An 18,529-nucleotide genomic window follows, 5' to 3' on the forward strand; every position below is an offset into this window, starting at 1 on the left:
AAACGGCAACAGCATGCAGGGAGCATCTCTCCGAAAACCACTTATGGAGTATTCAACAGGTTTCAGGAATTGGTATGGAGATGCAAGAGTTGAAATATAAAAGATTCACGGTAAGCAATGACGACTATACATAAAATTCATCCGGATTGAGTGGAACCAGGTGGCGAAAGGAGAAGAGAATGAAATAGAAGGCGACGATCATACAGGCTATGAGGTATAATCGTTTGGAACAGAAGGCTCTTGGTATCGGATTTCATCGTCTTACACATACTGGCACAAGGCTCAGTGCCGAACATCATTGAAGATAAGCGAGCGATGAGAAAGAAGGCGTAGTGGAAGAAGGAGGAAGGACACGATCCTTGGAGAAATAAGAGGACCGAACGATACTCCTTGATATATATCGAGTCCCGGGAGTATATAGGCACTACATCAAGATACTAATTTGAACTCGAATCATACTAGTATATAACACACCGGAGAGCAGAGTTGAGATGATGCTGAAGAGGATATACCTACACGTTGTAGTATGTACAGCGCCGGGGCGCAGACTGTATCTCGAGCAAAGTTACCTCCCACATTATATCATCGCGTCCCGATCACGGGCTGAGAAAGGAGCTGCTGCTGCTGGAGTCCGTGTGTACATATATGCGTGTGAGTACCTACGAAATATAGTCGATGAGGAGAGAAAGCGATAAACTGCAGGGTAAGTATAACAAGAGAAGAAGAGAGTCGAACAAAGGGGGAAAAAACGACGGAGGAAGACAATTTTTAGTAAAGAGCCCATGCGGCACGGAACTCCGTCGCTGTTCAAGGCGTCCCGAAATACCTGAAAATATCTGACGCGTATGAGCAGCGCCCGCTGTATCTGTGGTACCGCACATTCCTGTTAAAATAGCCATGGCGCCGCGCAGTGAGAATTATCTCACTCTGGAGATAACCCACATCGTTAACCATCGACATTCGGGCGCGGGCGGCTCGCTTCGAATTATCAGACCTTTCCGTTCGCGGGATTCCGGTCGTGAACCGCTCAGGACGAGACCGCAGACCGGCTCACGGTCGCCGACTCCTGCATGATCCTTTTCCACGAATTCCTTAATCCTGATCGACCTGCGGCGAAGAGAGAGCGAACTCACCAAACGAATTAAGAGTTGAACAACCACTGGTTTGTATTCTTATCCTACTTACTCTTGGATTGGTTTTCAGTAAGGACTGACACGCGTTTAAGGACCACGGGAGGAAATAATCGAATTCACATGTTATTAGGCTTTTACATTTTTGAGGAACGATCAGAACCTGAATACACGAAAGAACCAAGTCGTTCATTTTTAGAACAAATAGATGATTACAGTCATTTTCATGTGTGTTTCAAGTTTTTTTGATCGATCAATCTTGAACACTTGAAATTGTAAGTGGAATGAAATTACCGAAAACAGAAGAACGGTTCGGTCCGATTCACGGCCGTAACTATACAATTATTTTCTGCATATCGAAAACTAGGATCAATGACCATTCGAGTTTGCTATCAAACTTGATTGATCAAAACTTCAGTTACATAGTTTCAGAATTGAGTGAAATGTTTCACGAGATTTTGAAAGTAGAGCAGTCGAAAAGCTATTGAACAAAATTGAAAAGGAACAAGTTAAATTTCGAACCGAAGACGACTTCTTGTCAGTCGACGTAACGGTTTTTCAACGCAACCGATTCTCAAATATCTTGAGGATTAACTTCGCCGCAACTCTTACACTTAAAACACGATAAAAATAGAATGGTGATGAGTGCACCGAGTGAATCCTAAATTGAAATCGAAGAAACAGATGACGGCTGGTGAACACTAGAATTGGGGATCTTTTAACGATCGGTATTCAAGTGGCGACCGCGTTGTTCAGGTTCTTGGAAGCCGTTCTTGAACGAGCAGTGGCTAACCATCGAACCGCGTCCACCTGACTTAGTACATCACAATTCAGGCACCCCAAGGTTGAATGTTAGCATCGATGACATCGTGAACAGAGAGGATAAGTGCATGGCATGGATGGATGGGCACCTTAACCTTGCACTGCAACATCTGCATCCACCAAAGCTACTAAAAAGGAAAGCCAGCGGCGTGGTTATCCTCACTCCGGTTGTCGCTGAGACGAACGTCTCTGGACTCTGAACTGCGAGTCTATCGCCTTCGGGATCTCGCCTAGTTAGGCCTCCAAGACCGCGGAGGTGGCCGCACTCCGCGCCTCTGATTTCCCGCACCGAAACCGATACGAGCGGACTGTGCGAGCCTCGTAAATACAGGCGCAAGAGGAAGAAGAAGAAGAAGGAGAAGAACAAGAAGAAGAAGAGAAGGAAGAAGCTGAAGAGAAGGAGAACAAGAAGAAGAAAGGGAGAAGAAGGCGGCCTACAAATTGCTACACCGCATTGTAGTGTCACTCCAAGGCCCATACGCGAGCGCAACACGTGCGCAGCATCGCTGGAATGGTGTCCGACTAGGGCGGCCCTCCTTCCCTCTTCCCACCTCCTCTCCTACTGATCGCAGTGAGCAAACAGGCACCAAGGCACTCAGCCGGGATACCGCAGCTGGCCACCGTAGCTTCTCCCTGGACTGGGAACTCCTCCACGAGAATCGGGGTGCGACAGCCCGTCAGCGCGGTATCCTTCGCACATGTTTTTATAGGTGTTCAGACCATCCCCCAATCATTTCATTACACATACTGAGGCCATGTCAAGTTTGACACCGATCCGATGGGACTAAAACTTTCAGAGTTGAACCAGTAATCTGGGTGACTTTGACAGTCGGGAATAAAAGAGTGAAACTATGTATCTGAAATTTAGATCGATCGAATTTTGACGATGAACGATTCCATGTGTTAATTTCATATGTATAGCCTCGAGTTCACCATTACAGACTTTTGGATGGCTTAACAAGTTTTGTTTAGTCTTCAAGACCTTATGACCAGAGTTGTCGATCACAGCTTCGGGTACACGTGAAACCGGTTATACATTTTGAGCACCAAAGTCCAATGATTCATTAATCCGTCGAAAACCTCGTTTCGCACTCATGGCCACCTTCAATAGTCCAGTTGTATAAACACTTCGACAGTATCTTACTATCTTGCAATGAGTGTTTTTGATCGACGATCAAATTAGAGTAGAAATACGGAACTGAAATACTCAGTTTACTGTCGAACGCTCAATGCACAGTGTGAAATACGAACCCAAGATAGGTTTGCAGATGTGGAAAGACTTTAACGAATCCTGAAGATGACCATGCGAAATATCTAGTGAATTTAAGAACTATTGGGGTTCCTGGTAAGATATCAAGAGACATGGCGTGTTCGACTTTCGACAACTTGATCGTGTGTAAGATTCAGGACGTGAGCTTTGGTTGATTTAAAGCGACTGTGAGTATGAATCATCAGCCTCATTGTCCTGAGAAGAAAATTACTTTCGCGTTACTCACACCGAATCTCTGCCTACTGATCTTCAAAGTAATCGATTATACATGACTAGCAACGACTCTGAACACGGATCTGGCGATGCTTGAGGATTTATCTTACCATTAGATCAATCATCGATCAGAAATTTAAATTCACAACAAATTTTCACTGACTGAGAATAATCTAGCAGGTGTGAATTTGCACACGTCAGCGTATGTATCTTGCAATATTACGATATCACAATATTATACAAGTTAAATTTAATCGAAAACACGTCCGAAGCTGAGGAGCGATCATGAGACTTGCGTTGTACAAAAGGCAAAAAGGAATTGTGTGGGACTGGATACGAAGGTGCACAACCACAGAGAACTGAACACTTTCGCAGATTATGTATGCATAAAATGTACCGCAATCATGAATATACAGCTAATATCAGCGCTCGGTTTAGGTGATTGTATGCGACCGTGTCCAACGTCCATGAGTGCACAAGCGACTCAGCACAGCATTACTAGCGGTAAACCCGTTTACCGAACCACGGCACAGGCCACAGGCTTATATGACACATAGTACAATACGATATCACACGCTGAACGTCGACGACACGTCGTTTGTAAAATCGCGGTCTACAAGATAAATGACGACCGTTTCTGACCGCTCGAAGAAACGACAATTCAGTCCACGTTGTCTTCTTTCTACGCACCTTTTCATTCGAAAAAAGGAAGCTAGTGATCAAATCCATGGCCAAAAAGAACTCGCGATGTCAGCGAATGAATTTGTTTTCGGTCAATTGTACCATTAATTTAGGTACCGTCGGCAGAACTTTGATTAGATTTAAAATCCCCAACTAATCCTCGAAATTCACGAGGTTGAAGGTGCTAACGTAACACGGAGCAATAGGGGAAAAACCACTTTTTTAGAATTTTGGATTGACTTTCAAGGAGTACAAGTTCACAAAACATTAGCATAATTTACTTTATCACGGTTTACGGAATTCCAGACTATCCTTAAGCTGCGAAATAACGAGTTCTCCTAACATGCGTTATTTCAATAAGCTTATTAACTGCAACCGCTTTGAAATTTAATATTATAGAGGGAATTATGCAATGTTTGATCTTTCCGAAGGATTTTGCTGAGGATTGCTCTTGATTTCTTTAGGTTATTTCACATGCTTTCCTTTTCAAAAAATATACGTTCAGACTATTGATCCGATATTTATCAATTCTTTTACTCTTTAAGGGGATGCTATACACGCCTTCGACATAGACTGGCATATTTCCAAATGAAGCTGAAGCTATCAGCTTCGTTATTTTCAAATGTCCAAGACCACAAATTTCAAATGCGTAAAAGAACATAAAAGCACAATCCGACATGCAAATCTGAATAGAAACATGTCAAAAAAATCTGGTTTCTTAAAGAAATAAAAAAATGGTATGAAGATTACAAATCGCTACAGTCAATTATAATGATTTCGTAAATATTATGCTATTTCTATATTTTTGCATGAAGCTAGATGACTCCGGCACATTTTTGTTCAGGATTACATGTACAATTGGCTGTTAGGTATGCCCTTTTTGGCATTTGAGATCCATAGATCTGGATATTTGGAAATATGTCAGTCTACGTCGGTCGAAATCGTTGGATAGCATCCCCTGAAATGTATACGGCATAATATTCTATTCAAAGCGATCTAAGACTTTGTAAGCTTATGAAATTCAATTCACCACCAACTGCTGACTATTAATAAGTATTCGAATCAGAATCGATGTTGTATTGAAATTAAATTTCTATCACCTTCGGTGTTCTCAGTTACTCAAAGATGGATTCTTTTTAAATAACTCTCATTCAACAAGTCAATCAACACACCGAATTGAACAAATTTTTTTCTACAAACTTCGCTGACGACGTTCAGCGACACCATTTTCGATTCTCCCAAACTTTTGCAACACGAAATTTTCCAACTTCTCGTGTACTTTTTACCGACGTTTTGCTGACTTCATCTTCATGAATCACATACAATAAATCATCTGAACTGTAATGGAAAGATTACACAGAATTGCAACAGTCAGCAACGAAGAATTTCAATAGTTCGAGGGCAATAATCGCCGCATTCAATTCACACCGCAAACCTGTGCATCGAAATTAGCTGTTGCGTACAGGGCAATAATATTTAGACAACACCCAGCTACCGGCGTTTCGTACCCGCCTGCATCAATTAGGTCATGTGGGTATTACAGTTGTCCTCATCGAGAGTAGTACACGGTCAACAATTATTATTGACACGGTACACAGCCAACGCGTTTCGAAACATGAATTTGATACCTGTACCGCGTGATCGTTGACACCACTATTAAAGTTTGCTCACGGAATTAGGGGAACCAGTTTACGGACTCGCTAATTACCTCCTGTATCGTTATACAGGAAATATATACAGGTATATACTCTGTGAGCACAACAAATTCGGTCACGCTGAGGATTTTTCTTCAAAACGTTTTAGTAATATCGATAATTTTTTAAAAAAAAAAGATTATTCTAAACTCCAGATCAATAATCAAGTTTCAGGCTCGCTTAATTCAGTATATAATATTATATATTAACACAGGTAATAATTACAAGATAAAATTTATACTAGACTAATCGTGATTTTTATAGAACAATGTTGGTAGATTCTGCTGAGCCAAAATTTACTGACGATTTTTTTGTACTACGATTTTGTTTGCTTTGTTTTATGATACCATTCTACCATTGGATTAATATCCTAATAACATTTATCCGTCTCACCGGCTATAATAGACGTGGAAAAGTTACTTTTCTGGAAAGAAAAAGAGATCGAAATCTACTTGCAAGTGCATAATTCACTTAATTTGCCACCTTTTTTCAATACCTTTGCTGCGCTTTTGTAGCATGCAATACAGACTATTTATTATACCACGCTAATCAGGATAATTACTTTCATTATACTCGCTTTGCTGCGCTCCGGACAGTCATTCGCAGTGCTGGAAAAGCATTTCAAGAACAACGGGTAAGAAACCACGCATGCTTTCGCATTACCTATTCTCATCGTCAGTTTTTCAACTTGAAAAAAAAATAATTGTTCTGTGGCACTTCGTAATTTCATTGACGTGATGAATATAGAGATTATTGTGAAATGAGAATCGTTGTAATTAACCGCAGTGATTTTGGAATAATTGGGATATTTTTACATACATGATTAGAACAACTAAAGGAATGAGTTTTCTTATTTAAAGACGTTAGAAAATGAAGCGTTAGTTATAGGACTTGAAAATGAAGGTTTACACAAAAATCTAAGCATCATGTTAAAATGAAGACATTTTTATTGATTAGAACCGAAATTTTCGATCATTTTCGAGGGTTGAAATTTACACTTTATCGGAATTTATATTATTACACGAAATGTTTTGAGAAAAATTGAGGTTAGTTCGAACAATTTCCTAGTGAAATTGACGAACTTAATGACACGTCACATTATAATCAATGCCAGCGCAACGGAACAAAACGAAACAAAATAAAACAAAACGAAACCCAACCATACCCAACCTGACCGTCTCGCGCGGCATGGCACGCAAGAATTGGGGTAGCCCGGCACCATAGGGTGGAGGGAGGATCGGAAGAGCGGCGGAGGGGAGGCGTGAAGAGGAGCGATAATAGGGCGGGAATTTCAGGGGGACACGTGCTCGCTGCTTTAGCGTAACGCAACGCGACTCGACTCGACACGCGCTAATGCGCGCGGACGTTTGAATTCAATTTTTTAAATTCATGGAATTGAATTTGGCGCGCGCGCGAAAACGGTGAAATTCAAATGTCTATTGATTCCGTTATCGAAGAAGGATGAATTTGGTCAAGAATTTGATTCGCGTGTTGTTGCAGGGTTACGTAGAAAGTTTATAAACGAAGATAGAGAATGAAACGGTCTTGTAATGGGTTTTCTTTGTTTTGGTTAAATACGTACTAACTATGAGAAACATCGCGAAAACCGGAAACTATCAAGGAAACGGTTGAAAATACGTCACGCTGATTGATCTCATCACAGCCATACCTGCATGTGATGTTTTTTTAGTGAAAGGATACCAAGAAGAGAAAAGGTGGACGAAAATCGAGATAAAAAAAAAAGAGGAGAAAACGAGGAAAGAGCAATACCGCACGCACGCGATATAAACGCGACAAACGAATAAACACAGAGAAAGAAGGAGAGTAAGAGAAAAATGAACAATACGTATATATATAAAAGCTTGAACGCTTAAAAGCGAAACACTCACGCTTTATTGGCTTTGGGTTGCTCTGCTTGCGGCGTGACATCCTCTTCGTTCTGCCATCACCAAATAAGCGGCAACATCGTCATGATTTTTGTATGTTTATTTAACAACAGTTGCAGATTGACGTTAATATGGATGTATAATACAGTGTATTTTGTATGTTTTAACTATGCAACTGACAACAATAATGACGATTGTTTCTATTGTTTTTATTGTTGCTTTTTTTATTGTTATTATTTATTACTTTTAATTATTTTTATCAATATTTCTATTATTACCATCGAATGAATCGAATAACTGTAACAACAGTGAAAAATATAAAATCACAAGAACAAAACTTTCGAACAATAAATGTTCAAAGATTCAAAAGACAAAAATAATGAATGACAAAACGTACGAATTAACGAAACAAACGATCACGTTTTACACAAGCATTTGCATAGCACGACACCGGGGACGAAGATGACATTAACAGAAGGATAAAGACTGATTAAACAAACAGTGATAAGAAATAATAATAAAACACAAAAAAAAAAGACGAACCACCGCAATTGGTAATTGATATAACACAAGAAAAAAAAACGAAGTCGGCGGATTCGTATTCGAATATTGCAACACGCACACTGCTGCTCAATTTTAGCGGGGAAGATTCGTTTTTAAATTTATACACAACTGAATGTGTATTACATAAACGTCAATTCGTAATTGGTTGTAAGAAAAAGCAAAAGGTGGGGAAAAAGATCGATTAAAACGAAAACTACACGACGCAGACACGCCTCTCTCTGTACAGTTTGACGAGTCTGTAATGTAAATTGTTTTCGTTATTCTTTTATTCTTATTACTTCGCTTGGTTCTCTACTTGTTTTCGACTTTTTGATTTACGAACGACGGACAGGGAGAGACAGATGGACAAACACACGTGGAAGTAAACCTCGGAAGAGACGGCAAGGCGCGTATTGTGATACTACATACGATACTACCGCCCCCCCATGCGGACACGCGGCGCCATTGACGTTTCCTCGGCCGCTGTCAGCGGGCAACTAAACAAACTTGAAGCCAAACAAAACTCCCCCACCAATTCTGTCTCTGTATAACACCGCTCGCCGCGCGTTTACTATGAACGCGCCGCTAACGCCGGACGACTTTGTCGGACGCCGACGGACCAGCGCCGGAAAATCTCGCACGGCGCGGTGATCGAGATTCTACCGAACCTACATCCTTAACTACCGTTGGTAACGCGCTTTGGAAAGCCGTATCGCCCTTCTTAACCGATGGCAGCGGATGGATCGCGGCATTATCGGCTGCTGGTAAGGGAAGAGAGAATTCTTACAGCGTCGAAAGTGACCTAGTGCTTTCTTATTAACTGTAATACTAGACTTCAATTGAATACTTGTACGCGATACGGAGGTTGGTTGGCCAAAAATCGATATTCTTGTTAATTTTATTATAAGATGTTCGTGCATTGAGCATTTATCAAATTATTGTATTCGCAAACTACGAAGATTTCTTTGAAAGTAGTCAGTTAAATATTGCCACTCGCTGATCATAATCGATGTCAGTGTAGTGTTGTAAAATTAAATATTCAACGATGGCAGGATTGTATCAAAATGTATTTCTATGTAAATGTAAATGTATATATGTATATAGTAATTAAAGTGAAATCGAACGAATTTACTACATTTCAAACAATTTTAAAGCAAATCACAATGAAGTATGACATGTAAGACTTTGGTTATAATTTTGGTATTTTTGAAACTTATAGTTTTTAAGAAATCAACACAGCTTATACGAATAGAATAAATTGATAAATATTCAATGTACGACTATCTCTTGAAGAAATTAGTAATAAGGATTGATCTTGGTCTGCAGATTGAACTAAGGATGGCGATTTCAAGGAACCGATTCTCTAATACCAATTTTGAACATTGAATCATTCTCATATCTGGAAACAATTGTTTCACTCAATTTATGCAGGCTAAGCCACGTTTTTTAGATAGTTGGGCACCTTAAGAAACCTTTTTTTTTGATACCCCAATGTTACATAGAATTTGAATTTCTCGATACGTCTTCTTACTTACTTATTTTCTTAATTCGACTGTTAATGAAGAAAAACTTATTTCTGATGTATCTTTAAAATTGATAAATATGTAAATTATATTGTAATTTTGTGTTCCGTTGGGAAACAGTGAAAAATTTGAGTATTTTAATTTTTAGGCCTTTCAATAACGTATCTTTAATATAATATTGACGAATGAATATCACGTATAATTGTACAACTTTTTTAAAATTGAAGTTAACGATTAACTGAGACTGACTCTTAAAATATTGAGACAGCGTAAAATTGATTTTGCATATACCGTTAATCCAATTATAACAACATTCTTTAAAAAAAAGTCCAAATGTATTTATATCACTGCGCGAGTAATAGTATTATTGTTTTTATTTATTTTTTACATATTTTTCAAGTGGATTGAAAATAAATTCACCAAACAAATAGATTAACGGTATAGATTATATGATATTTTGAAAATTTAATTCCAAATATTTCGACAAATTGTCATTTTACAGGCATCATGCTTGATGTTTCATTACTGAAACATCAACAATCTTTATTAACCGACGATGCTGTACGTAATAATATAACCGCTTTCATAATAAAATAGTATCAAGCTTTTGGAATAGCAATGGACAGTGCACACATGATTGCGATGGCACTTGAATTACTGTTTGAATAACCGTAAAAAAGACGTATATCCAAGAATTCTGAATATTGTTTGAATAACGAAAAAATTCTCACGAAAAATAAAACAAACAACGTGATAGGAAAAAAAAATACCAGTTCGATCAGACGTAGAAAATAGCCGCGTCTGAACAGGGCGTGGACATCAAGCGTAAATAAACTCTATACCCGTACAATATGTTGAAAATGTTTTACAAGTATATGAGTTTTAAGTCAAAAGAAGATTATGAAATTAAGCATGAGAGCTGAAATTTTACGTAAAGATATTAAATATTCAATTTAACAAATTTATCATTGAAGAACGTAGAGGTTGGAACAAGAATTTTGACATTTTTTCAGAAACTTTACATTCGTATAAATGAATGCAAATGATATTATACACAATTGGTTTTGAAGAGTTGATTGAATCGAGAAAAACTCTAATTGTTCAAATAAATATAACTAACCGGCAAATTTACAAATGACTGGAGAATAATTTTGATACACATATTCAATGAAATTTGTTCGAGCGAAAATATATTGAAAAAAATATTGAATTCGATACCTAATTACTGTTATAATTTTTCGTGTATTTTTTTAAATTCATTTGTCTCAGTAGCTCTTGATCGTTGTTTAAACAACGATATGAATTATTAGCATATAGTGATGGTAATATAGCGGGATCGTAACGGTTATCGTAAATACAAGTATTCCTTGCACACTGAATTTAGCTCGCAGATGATAATCAAATGTCTCACGGTAATTCGAAGGTTAAAGAAATAAAATCAAAAGAAAAAATGTACCGCACGAGATTACCTGAAACTTTCCAAAAACGATAAGACTCAAGTTCATTAAAAAGAGGCTGCGCTTGGCTGATATTTACAGTCGGCAAAGAAGAGCGTATTTGGCCAAGTGCAATAACCGACGATCGCCGTATTTTGTTACTCGTGGAGCGAATCAGTCAGTGATAGAATCAGGGGGAGAAAAGCGCGAGACGGAAATTGGCACCTGCGGCAACCGCCGCGTGGATCCAAGTATAAACTGAACGGAGCGACGAGGCAATAACAAGAACAGCTGATTTCTGTCACCTCATTTCTGGCGCATATAGACATAGTAGAGTGTCAGACACAGTTGTACGCGCGTAAACGCAAACGAAATCGAGCGTCTCTCGTGCCACTCGAAGCGGCGGTCGTATGAATAATTCTATTGATGTGGAAAAAAAAAAGTAGAGAGCGACTCTCTATACGTCATCGCGTCGTCTCTGGTCACTGGACAATTATTGCGTTAACAATGTGATCGTTACAATATCATGCTCAATTTCATGGTACAGTATGTCTCGAGGCGGATTCTCGGAATTGAACGCTGTTCCTATTATAGATGGAATATTAATACACGGCTGCTTATTTCTATACTCGCGAATTGCGACATCATCGATCTCTCACATCTTCTTGCTTCCAGCAGCTGGTATCGCTCTTTCACGAGTACATATATATATATAATAATGCTACACATACTTGATCGTATCGACTCAATCTTATCAATGGTATTGCGAACGAGCCGTATTTTATTTGTTTCCTTTTTATCAACGACATTTTCTATCGTCAGCTAGTCCAGATATGTGCAGACATGGAAAACAACCTTCGGTATTCTTTACTCGTTTCTAACCACCACTTTTTTCTATTATTTCCATCTCTCTCATTCGATTAATCTGACCTTTGTCGAATTTGCTGTTTCATTGACCACTCTTCGATTTCAAAAATTGTGTTCTCAGACTGGAATAAATTTTTTAAAACATCTATCCTAGGAAACTTTGAGACATATTAAGCTGCCCAATGTAAAAAACGTATGTAATTTGAAAATCTACGGAAAATAAAGCCTCTTCATGAGTTCTCAGTTTTCATTCCGAAGACTTATAAGACTCTAGAAATGTACGCAAGGCGTGTAATGGACATCTATTCACGCATCTATTGTTCGGCTGAATTTTTGCTTCATTCGACATTTCAGTGGTACTACGCGCAATATTTCGAAACCAGCGTGATTAGAAAATCATGAAAGAAATTAACGGTCGAAGAAGATAATGGATATGTTAATCAATTCGGGCATAATCGATTGTTTCGCATGATGATCTCCAGCCCGTGAAGTTCGTGAATTGAAACGCCGCACACTTGTAACTCAAAACGAAATAACTTGAAAAATTTAATTCTACAAAACAAAAAAGAGAATAGTGAGAAGAATCCGCTAAACTGGACTCGATCGTTCGTTTTGCTCTGGCCTCGAGCCGTCAAATCGAAGGTTCCGTACAGTGTTCTCGTTTGAGCAGAATTTATAATTCTAATGACGTTGTTTTCTATTTTTAATTTTGTTATTTAGGATCGCTGTAAAATGTGTTCTAATAAGATGTATTATTCCGTGAGGAAAAACTGGAATAAAAATAGACCCTCATCATCACTATAAAATGGGAAAACAAAGAGAAATATAAATGAAATGAACTGCGTATAAAATGCGATTACCGCGATACGTACTGTATGCACAAAAGGCATTTCACACTTCCAACACGGCACAGACGTCGGATCCAAAAAAATATCATTGAAATCTTGAATAAATTTTAGAGTGTTTAACTTCATTGACTTCACATGTACAAACTTTTTAGAACCGGTTATTGACCGATAACGATTAAATATTTCTGTGAAATTCGAGTTTTTAGTGGCGGAAGTATCAGTTTTGGAGCATTTTGAGTAAATTAAGTTCACATATACGCAAACATTTCGGATTTCTCCCGAAAATGGACATGATGTGTAAATTAAGGAGAGTCCAAGTAATTTGAAAGAAAAGTTTTCGAATATCGGCAGTTTTTAATTCTATAAGTAAACACCGAGGTTATCTTAATAATCAAATTCAAGGGGTGAATTGAAGGAGCTGTGACATTCCGCAAACAATCCAGAAGTCTTCAAATCTGTTTTCAGAGATAAACGCAATGAAATCAATCCGTATTTGTTATTTTTACCCAATATTCAAGAGATTAACAACTGAGGATTATTTATAAATATTGTCAGCCCAGCTAATTGTGGCAAGAAATCGTTCTTTGACTCGAAAATAATCTTTAAGACGTATTTTGACTGACACAGAAGTTTCGAGAAGTAATCTTGCTGTAGGTATTGGAGCTTAGATAAGACATTACGTCTTGAGGACGTCTTAAAGTCGTTAAAGTCGTCTTAGCTTTTCGGATTGCGAACTGAAAAGTCTTGTTCACAAAAAGATGGGACTATAGATGGCTGCAAAACGTGTTAATAATATTACACTTCCACAGGCATTTCTTCGGATTTTCACACCGCCTGAATTTTAGAAGGTTCTAGGACAAGGAAAACTTGAGTGAATCGAACCCATAGACGTAAAATTACACAAACCTGGATACCCAAGAAAGTGCTATAGGTATACGAAAGTCTTATTAGGAACCTGACGCTTTTGTTGGGCGTCTTTCTGAATTTTCATACCACCTGAATTTCAGTACGTCTGCATTCTGGGAAGTTTGGACGTGGAAAACGTGAGAGAATCCAAACGACAGACGCCGAATCAAAACTTTGCTATAAATAAACGAGACACGGTGTGTGAAAACGCATTACAACCGGACGCTTGATGCGTGATCGAAACGAAAAACGGACACGGAGGTTCCTCGAGGTACCCCGAGGTGACGGAGGCTGGTCAATGGGCTCGACTTTGAGTGCATCTCTGTTCGATCCGAAGGTGGGGTCACGACTTCCATCGGTACGTTCGCGGCGGCGTGACGCTCGGGGTGCGCCATGACGTATCGACCGTACGCCACGCGGGGTGACGTCACGATCACGGCCTCAGTCAGGCCGCGAACACGTGAACAGCACGCCGGTGATCATGCGGTGACCAACTGGGAGCCGAGCGGTAATTGGCCGTTGGAGACGAGCCCCTCCTCGGGATTGGCCGATCGACCGCACGCTGCATGATCGGGCGCACACACCCGACAACAACACGTCCTGGGCTGCTGCTGCTGCTGGCTGGCTGATGCCCGACGACGTGAGAAAGTCTCATTACACATCGGGACGTTCGGTAGCGAGGCGGGATTTCCATTTTCCGCTCCTTGCTGCACTTCGTCATTTTTTACAAATATTACGAGAAAAACTCTCTGTATTTGATATTTGGTCGTTGTTACTGTTCGTCGAATGTCAATTACCCAACGTACTTAACACAGAGAAAGACCAAACCGAAAGGACCAAGAACTTTTGAACACAATTCAACCCGTATATGTACATGTACACGACTTACACTGTACGTTGCGCTGATTGTTGTTCGAACGACAATTTTTGAAAAATAAACAGAAAAGAATTACCAGAGAAGAGTGAGGCGAAATATATAAAGTAACATGGAAATCGTACCGACTCCTCTTTCGCCCCCAGCGTCACCAAGGCTCAGGCCAACGCACGTAAGTTTTACTTGATCCTAAAACCTGAAAAAGCTTGTCAATTACAAAACCGAATTTCCATACTCCCGATACTTCGCGTGTTGTGATATAACAATATCAAATTACGCGCTTTTCGTTGTATTTTGAAAATGTTCTAACGTTTCTTTTGTTTCCGTTCTTCTTTTTCAACAGGTAGAACCGATGCAATTGTCCTTCAGCGTAGCTGCGCTCCTCGGTGATAAACTATCCGCAAAAGGGTGTTGCAACAGCGGTAACAACGCCGTCAAGAGCAACAGCAACAACAACAACAACAACAACAATGGAAACGGCATTATAAAAGCAAACTTGAACTACAGGACAGCTTCGACGCATCCTGACCTACCGCCAACACCGCAGCCATCCGATGGTGAGGATGATGAACCACCGAACAAACGACGATGTGTCGAAAAATGCGAGCTTGCCAAGGTGATTATCTTATCTGGTTTAGTGTTTATTGTATATGTATTTATATGCATCATGCTGAGGTCTACGTGTCGATTTAGGCCGCATTTTACTGCGACTTATTATCGCGATCCTTTCCCGTAATGCGGATTTCGATATTCACTCCATGAACAATACCGGGCGAATCGAGGTCGATGCAATCCAGAGCAGCGAAAGACGCAACAGCTGTCCAAACACGTTTGCGTTGGATGGTTGTATGCGGATGAAGATGCACAAAGAAATCCGGTACATGTAATAAGTGAAAAAAAATGCGTAGCGCTACCGCGTGAAAACAAAGGTTTTTTCAAAATAAAACCTAACACTGAAACCTGACTTATGCGCCGAAAATAACCGATCGAGTAACATGTATTGGACTCTAACCAACGTGATTTTCTCTTGTTTGGGCGCCTTATAGTCGTTGCTCAAACTGTTGAGACGTCTTTTCACCGTAAATATCCAAATTCGCACAGCGAATCATGGACAACTTCACATTTAAATCTATTAATCTGAACATATCCTCGAGACGTATTCACAATTGATTATTACTGAGACGATCCAAATTGGATACATGCGATAGAGCTATTTGAAATAAAAAATAGGTTATCTTTTCAGCACAATGTTCATACGGGCCAATTCTGAAACAAGATTTCGTACAAGGACGTTATCAGATTCGGTGCAAGTCTCTAGTTGTAGGACATATTTCGCAGTTTATGACGTCTTGATAAGACGCATTCTCATACCTCGCGACGCCATTGACATCGGAACATTAAATCTTGAAAAGCAGCCTTGAACAATTTCTGGAAGATCTTCAAGATTTTTATAACGAACGACGTCTTTTAGATAAAGCTAGCTTCAAAACTAGCATATTTTATATTGATATGGAATTCAGTTGACCGACTATACAATGTTCGAAAACATTGTTCCAATAGTATTGCCCTTTGCTTTAGATAAAATCGAAGATTCCTGGAACCTGAAGGCGTATTCATATATTGATTTTAATACATCATAGTGAAACAATTTCCAGGATATTTATGTCGTAATAGTAGGCGCGAAAAATCGTTACACAACACACTGATTATAACAATTCGACCAAAGTGCACAACTGCAACTATATTTAGCCGAATCGATAGAAATCCGCGATACATTATACATACAATATCGCAACAGCTAGCTAACCCATCTCTAATCAAACCGTGACTTACGAATTGGGTTACAGTTACTTTTGGAAGGAGAAACACCGCCACCGAGTCCGGAGCCGCCTCGAGCCTCGGTGATAATGCGAGCGAACCGTGACGGCACATGCACCCCGGCGACTCTGTCGGATCTAATCTGCAGACCCGGAAGTTCAGCCGGAGCTCGGGAAGAGCGTCCGGCCGCAGCGGTGCCGCCGCGTCGGCCGTCGCCTGATCCGCAGACGGAGAACGTGCTGAAGAGCCTAAAGTTCAAAATGGGAACTCGAAAAGAGGAGATATTCGTGAACAGCAAGAACACGGACCGTGACACCAGCGCCACTCAACCGAAGCTTCAACTCTTGGCGCCAAAACCCGCCCCCGTCGCAATGGTTACAGGAATCGTCGGCTCCCCGCTGGTTCTTCCCCGAGCTCCGCTCTTCCTGGTTACAGCTTCGGCTGCTGCACCGTCGGTGGCGCCACCGTCGACGACTCCGTCAGTAACCGCATCGGCCGCTCGACGCCGCGTTTGGGAGTGCGAGTACCCGGGATGCGGCAAGAACTACTTCAAGTCATCCCACCTGAAGGCCCATACCCGGACGCACACCGGCGAACGGCCCTTTCCTTGCCCACACGAGGACTGCGGACGGCGGTTTTCCAGGAGCGACGAACTGTCCAGACACAAACGGACGCACACCGGCGAGAAAAAGTTCGTCTGTCCTGTTTGCCAGCGCCGGTTCATGCGCAGCGATCACCTCGCGAAGCACGTCAAACGGCACTCTCGAGACCGAGTTCAACCCCAGCCACAGCCTCTCAGGCTCAGCCTGCTGCCCGTTATTGCGCCCCGAGTTCAAAATCAACAGAATCCACTGCCTCCTAGATTGGCAGCGTGATCAACGCTCGCTTGATCATGATTCAACGTGTGACTGTGATTTTTACGTATAGTATAATAATACGATATTTTTAACAGATGTAAAAAAGAGAGAGTGTGAATGTATGTCTGCGTGTGATAACGTGGATGTTTGAAAGAATGAGAAAGGGAGAGTATTTATTTTTCATTAATATCGGTCGCCGTATGTGTGTTTTTCTCTATAATGCGTATAATTGATTTTGTAAAAATGGAACAGAGTTTTGTTATGTCGTAAAATATTGGTTATTTTATTTTTTTTTTTTTTTTTTTTTTTGCATGCTGGGTACTCGGGGCGCTTTATATTGTAAAGTATGTACATAATTATTATAGATTATATGATACATATTGTGTGTGCATGATAGAAAAGAAAAGAACCACACGTTGTATATTACGAGCTTACCGAATTAAGCTTCTGTCAACACAAGACTTATTACGGATAATGAAAAAAAACAAAATACAAAAAAAAAAATTTGTACATGAAAACTATAATATATTATACAAATCTATATCTACGTGCAATAAGACTAATTAAATAAGACTTGCATACTTTCGTACATCATTATTATTATCATAAAGATATCTATATATCTATATGATATATCAAATAAATACCTAAAGATATTTACTCGATTTTGCTTATTTACTTATTTATTTACGAACCTCGCCACCTTGCCGCGTCTCAATCTGATCATCTTTCGGTAGATTAGATAAAAACATCGCCTCTATGTGCATTGTGTCTGTGTACCAACATCGCGAGCTGGGGCATCATTTTATCGAAGCGAAGATAAAAAATGCTAAAATTAGGATACTATCCATCGAGTTGTTGTTATTGATACGTGCTATTGGAACTCATCCTACGCCCACTTCTCCGCTAACCTCACATACGTCTAATAAGCTGAGGTCCCTGACACTTCGCTAAAAATTCCATCAAAAACACTTGTCTGGCCGTGAAATCGACGCTGACATTCTATCCATGGACAAACTCCAACTATGACGATTATACTCTCGGATTGCTGTTACAGCGGGTAACTTGATGGAAGGAAGTTGAACACGAGTGGTATCTTTTTTTTTTTTTATCCAGGAAACCTGCTGTGAATTTCCAGACAAAAGTATCCGTTTAAATTAC

The 18,529-nt window shown here is 39.9% G+C and overlaps 2 protein-coding genes across 3 annotated transcripts in view; one reads left to right on the plus strand and one right to left on the minus strand.

Moving 5' to 3' along the window:
* Nucleotides 1-8,240, minus strand: part of LOC124182176 (zinc finger protein ush) — a 123,175-nt gene extending 114,935 nt beyond the window's left edge. The window contains exons 1-2 of one of the 2 annotated variants that reach the window (XM_046569106.1): nucleotides 8,094-8,240; nucleotides 7,700-7,993 (exon numbers count right to left, since the gene is read on the minus strand). In XM_046569106.1, the coding sequence (XP_046425062.1) occupies nucleotides 7,700-7,739 (40 nt within the window). In that variant the 5' untranslated portion in view covers nucleotides 7,740-7,993; nucleotides 8,094-8,240. The remainder of the gene's footprint in view (nucleotides 1-7,699; nucleotides 7,994-8,093) is intronic. The other variant, XM_046569107.1, reaches the window with a different exon arrangement.
* A 6,189-nt stretch (nucleotides 8,241-14,429) lies between these two features.
* On the plus strand, nucleotides 14,430-18,028 carry LOC124182178 (Krueppel-like factor 10). The gene is made up of 3 exons (XM_046569109.1): nucleotides 14,430-14,865; nucleotides 15,037-15,309; nucleotides 16,541-18,028. The coding sequence occupies exons 1-3, from the start codon at nucleotides 14,806-14,808 to the stop codon at nucleotides 17,384-17,386; spliced, it is 1,179 nt and encodes a 392-aa protein (XP_046425065.1). The 5' UTR covers nucleotides 14,430-14,805; the 3' UTR covers nucleotides 17,387-18,028.
* Nucleotides 18,029-18,529: the final 501 nt, after the last annotated feature.

This window comes from Neodiprion fabricii, chromosome 5 (assembly GCF_021155785.1).
Source record: "Neodiprion fabricii isolate iyNeoFabr1 chromosome 5, iyNeoFabr1.1, whole genome shotgun sequence".
In the NCBI taxonomy this organism is placed as follows: Eukaryota; Metazoa; Arthropoda; class Insecta; order Hymenoptera; family Diprionidae; genus Neodiprion; species Neodiprion fabricii.

Bases quoted from the DNA above. Each gene is read 5' to 3' on its own strand.
- LOC124182178 (XM_046569109.1), top strand. From the start codon at position 14,806: ATGGAAATCGTACCGACTCCTCTTTCGCCCCCAGCGTCACCAAGGCTC. The intron at 14,866-15,036 runs GTAAGTTTTACT...CTTTTTCAACAG, and splicing joins CAAGGCTCAGGCCAACGCAC to GTAGAACCGATGCAATTGTC. The intron at 15,310-16,540 runs GTGATTATCTTA...ATTGGGTTACAG, and splicing joins AAAAATGCGAGCTTGCCAAG to TTACTTTTGGAAGGAGAAAC.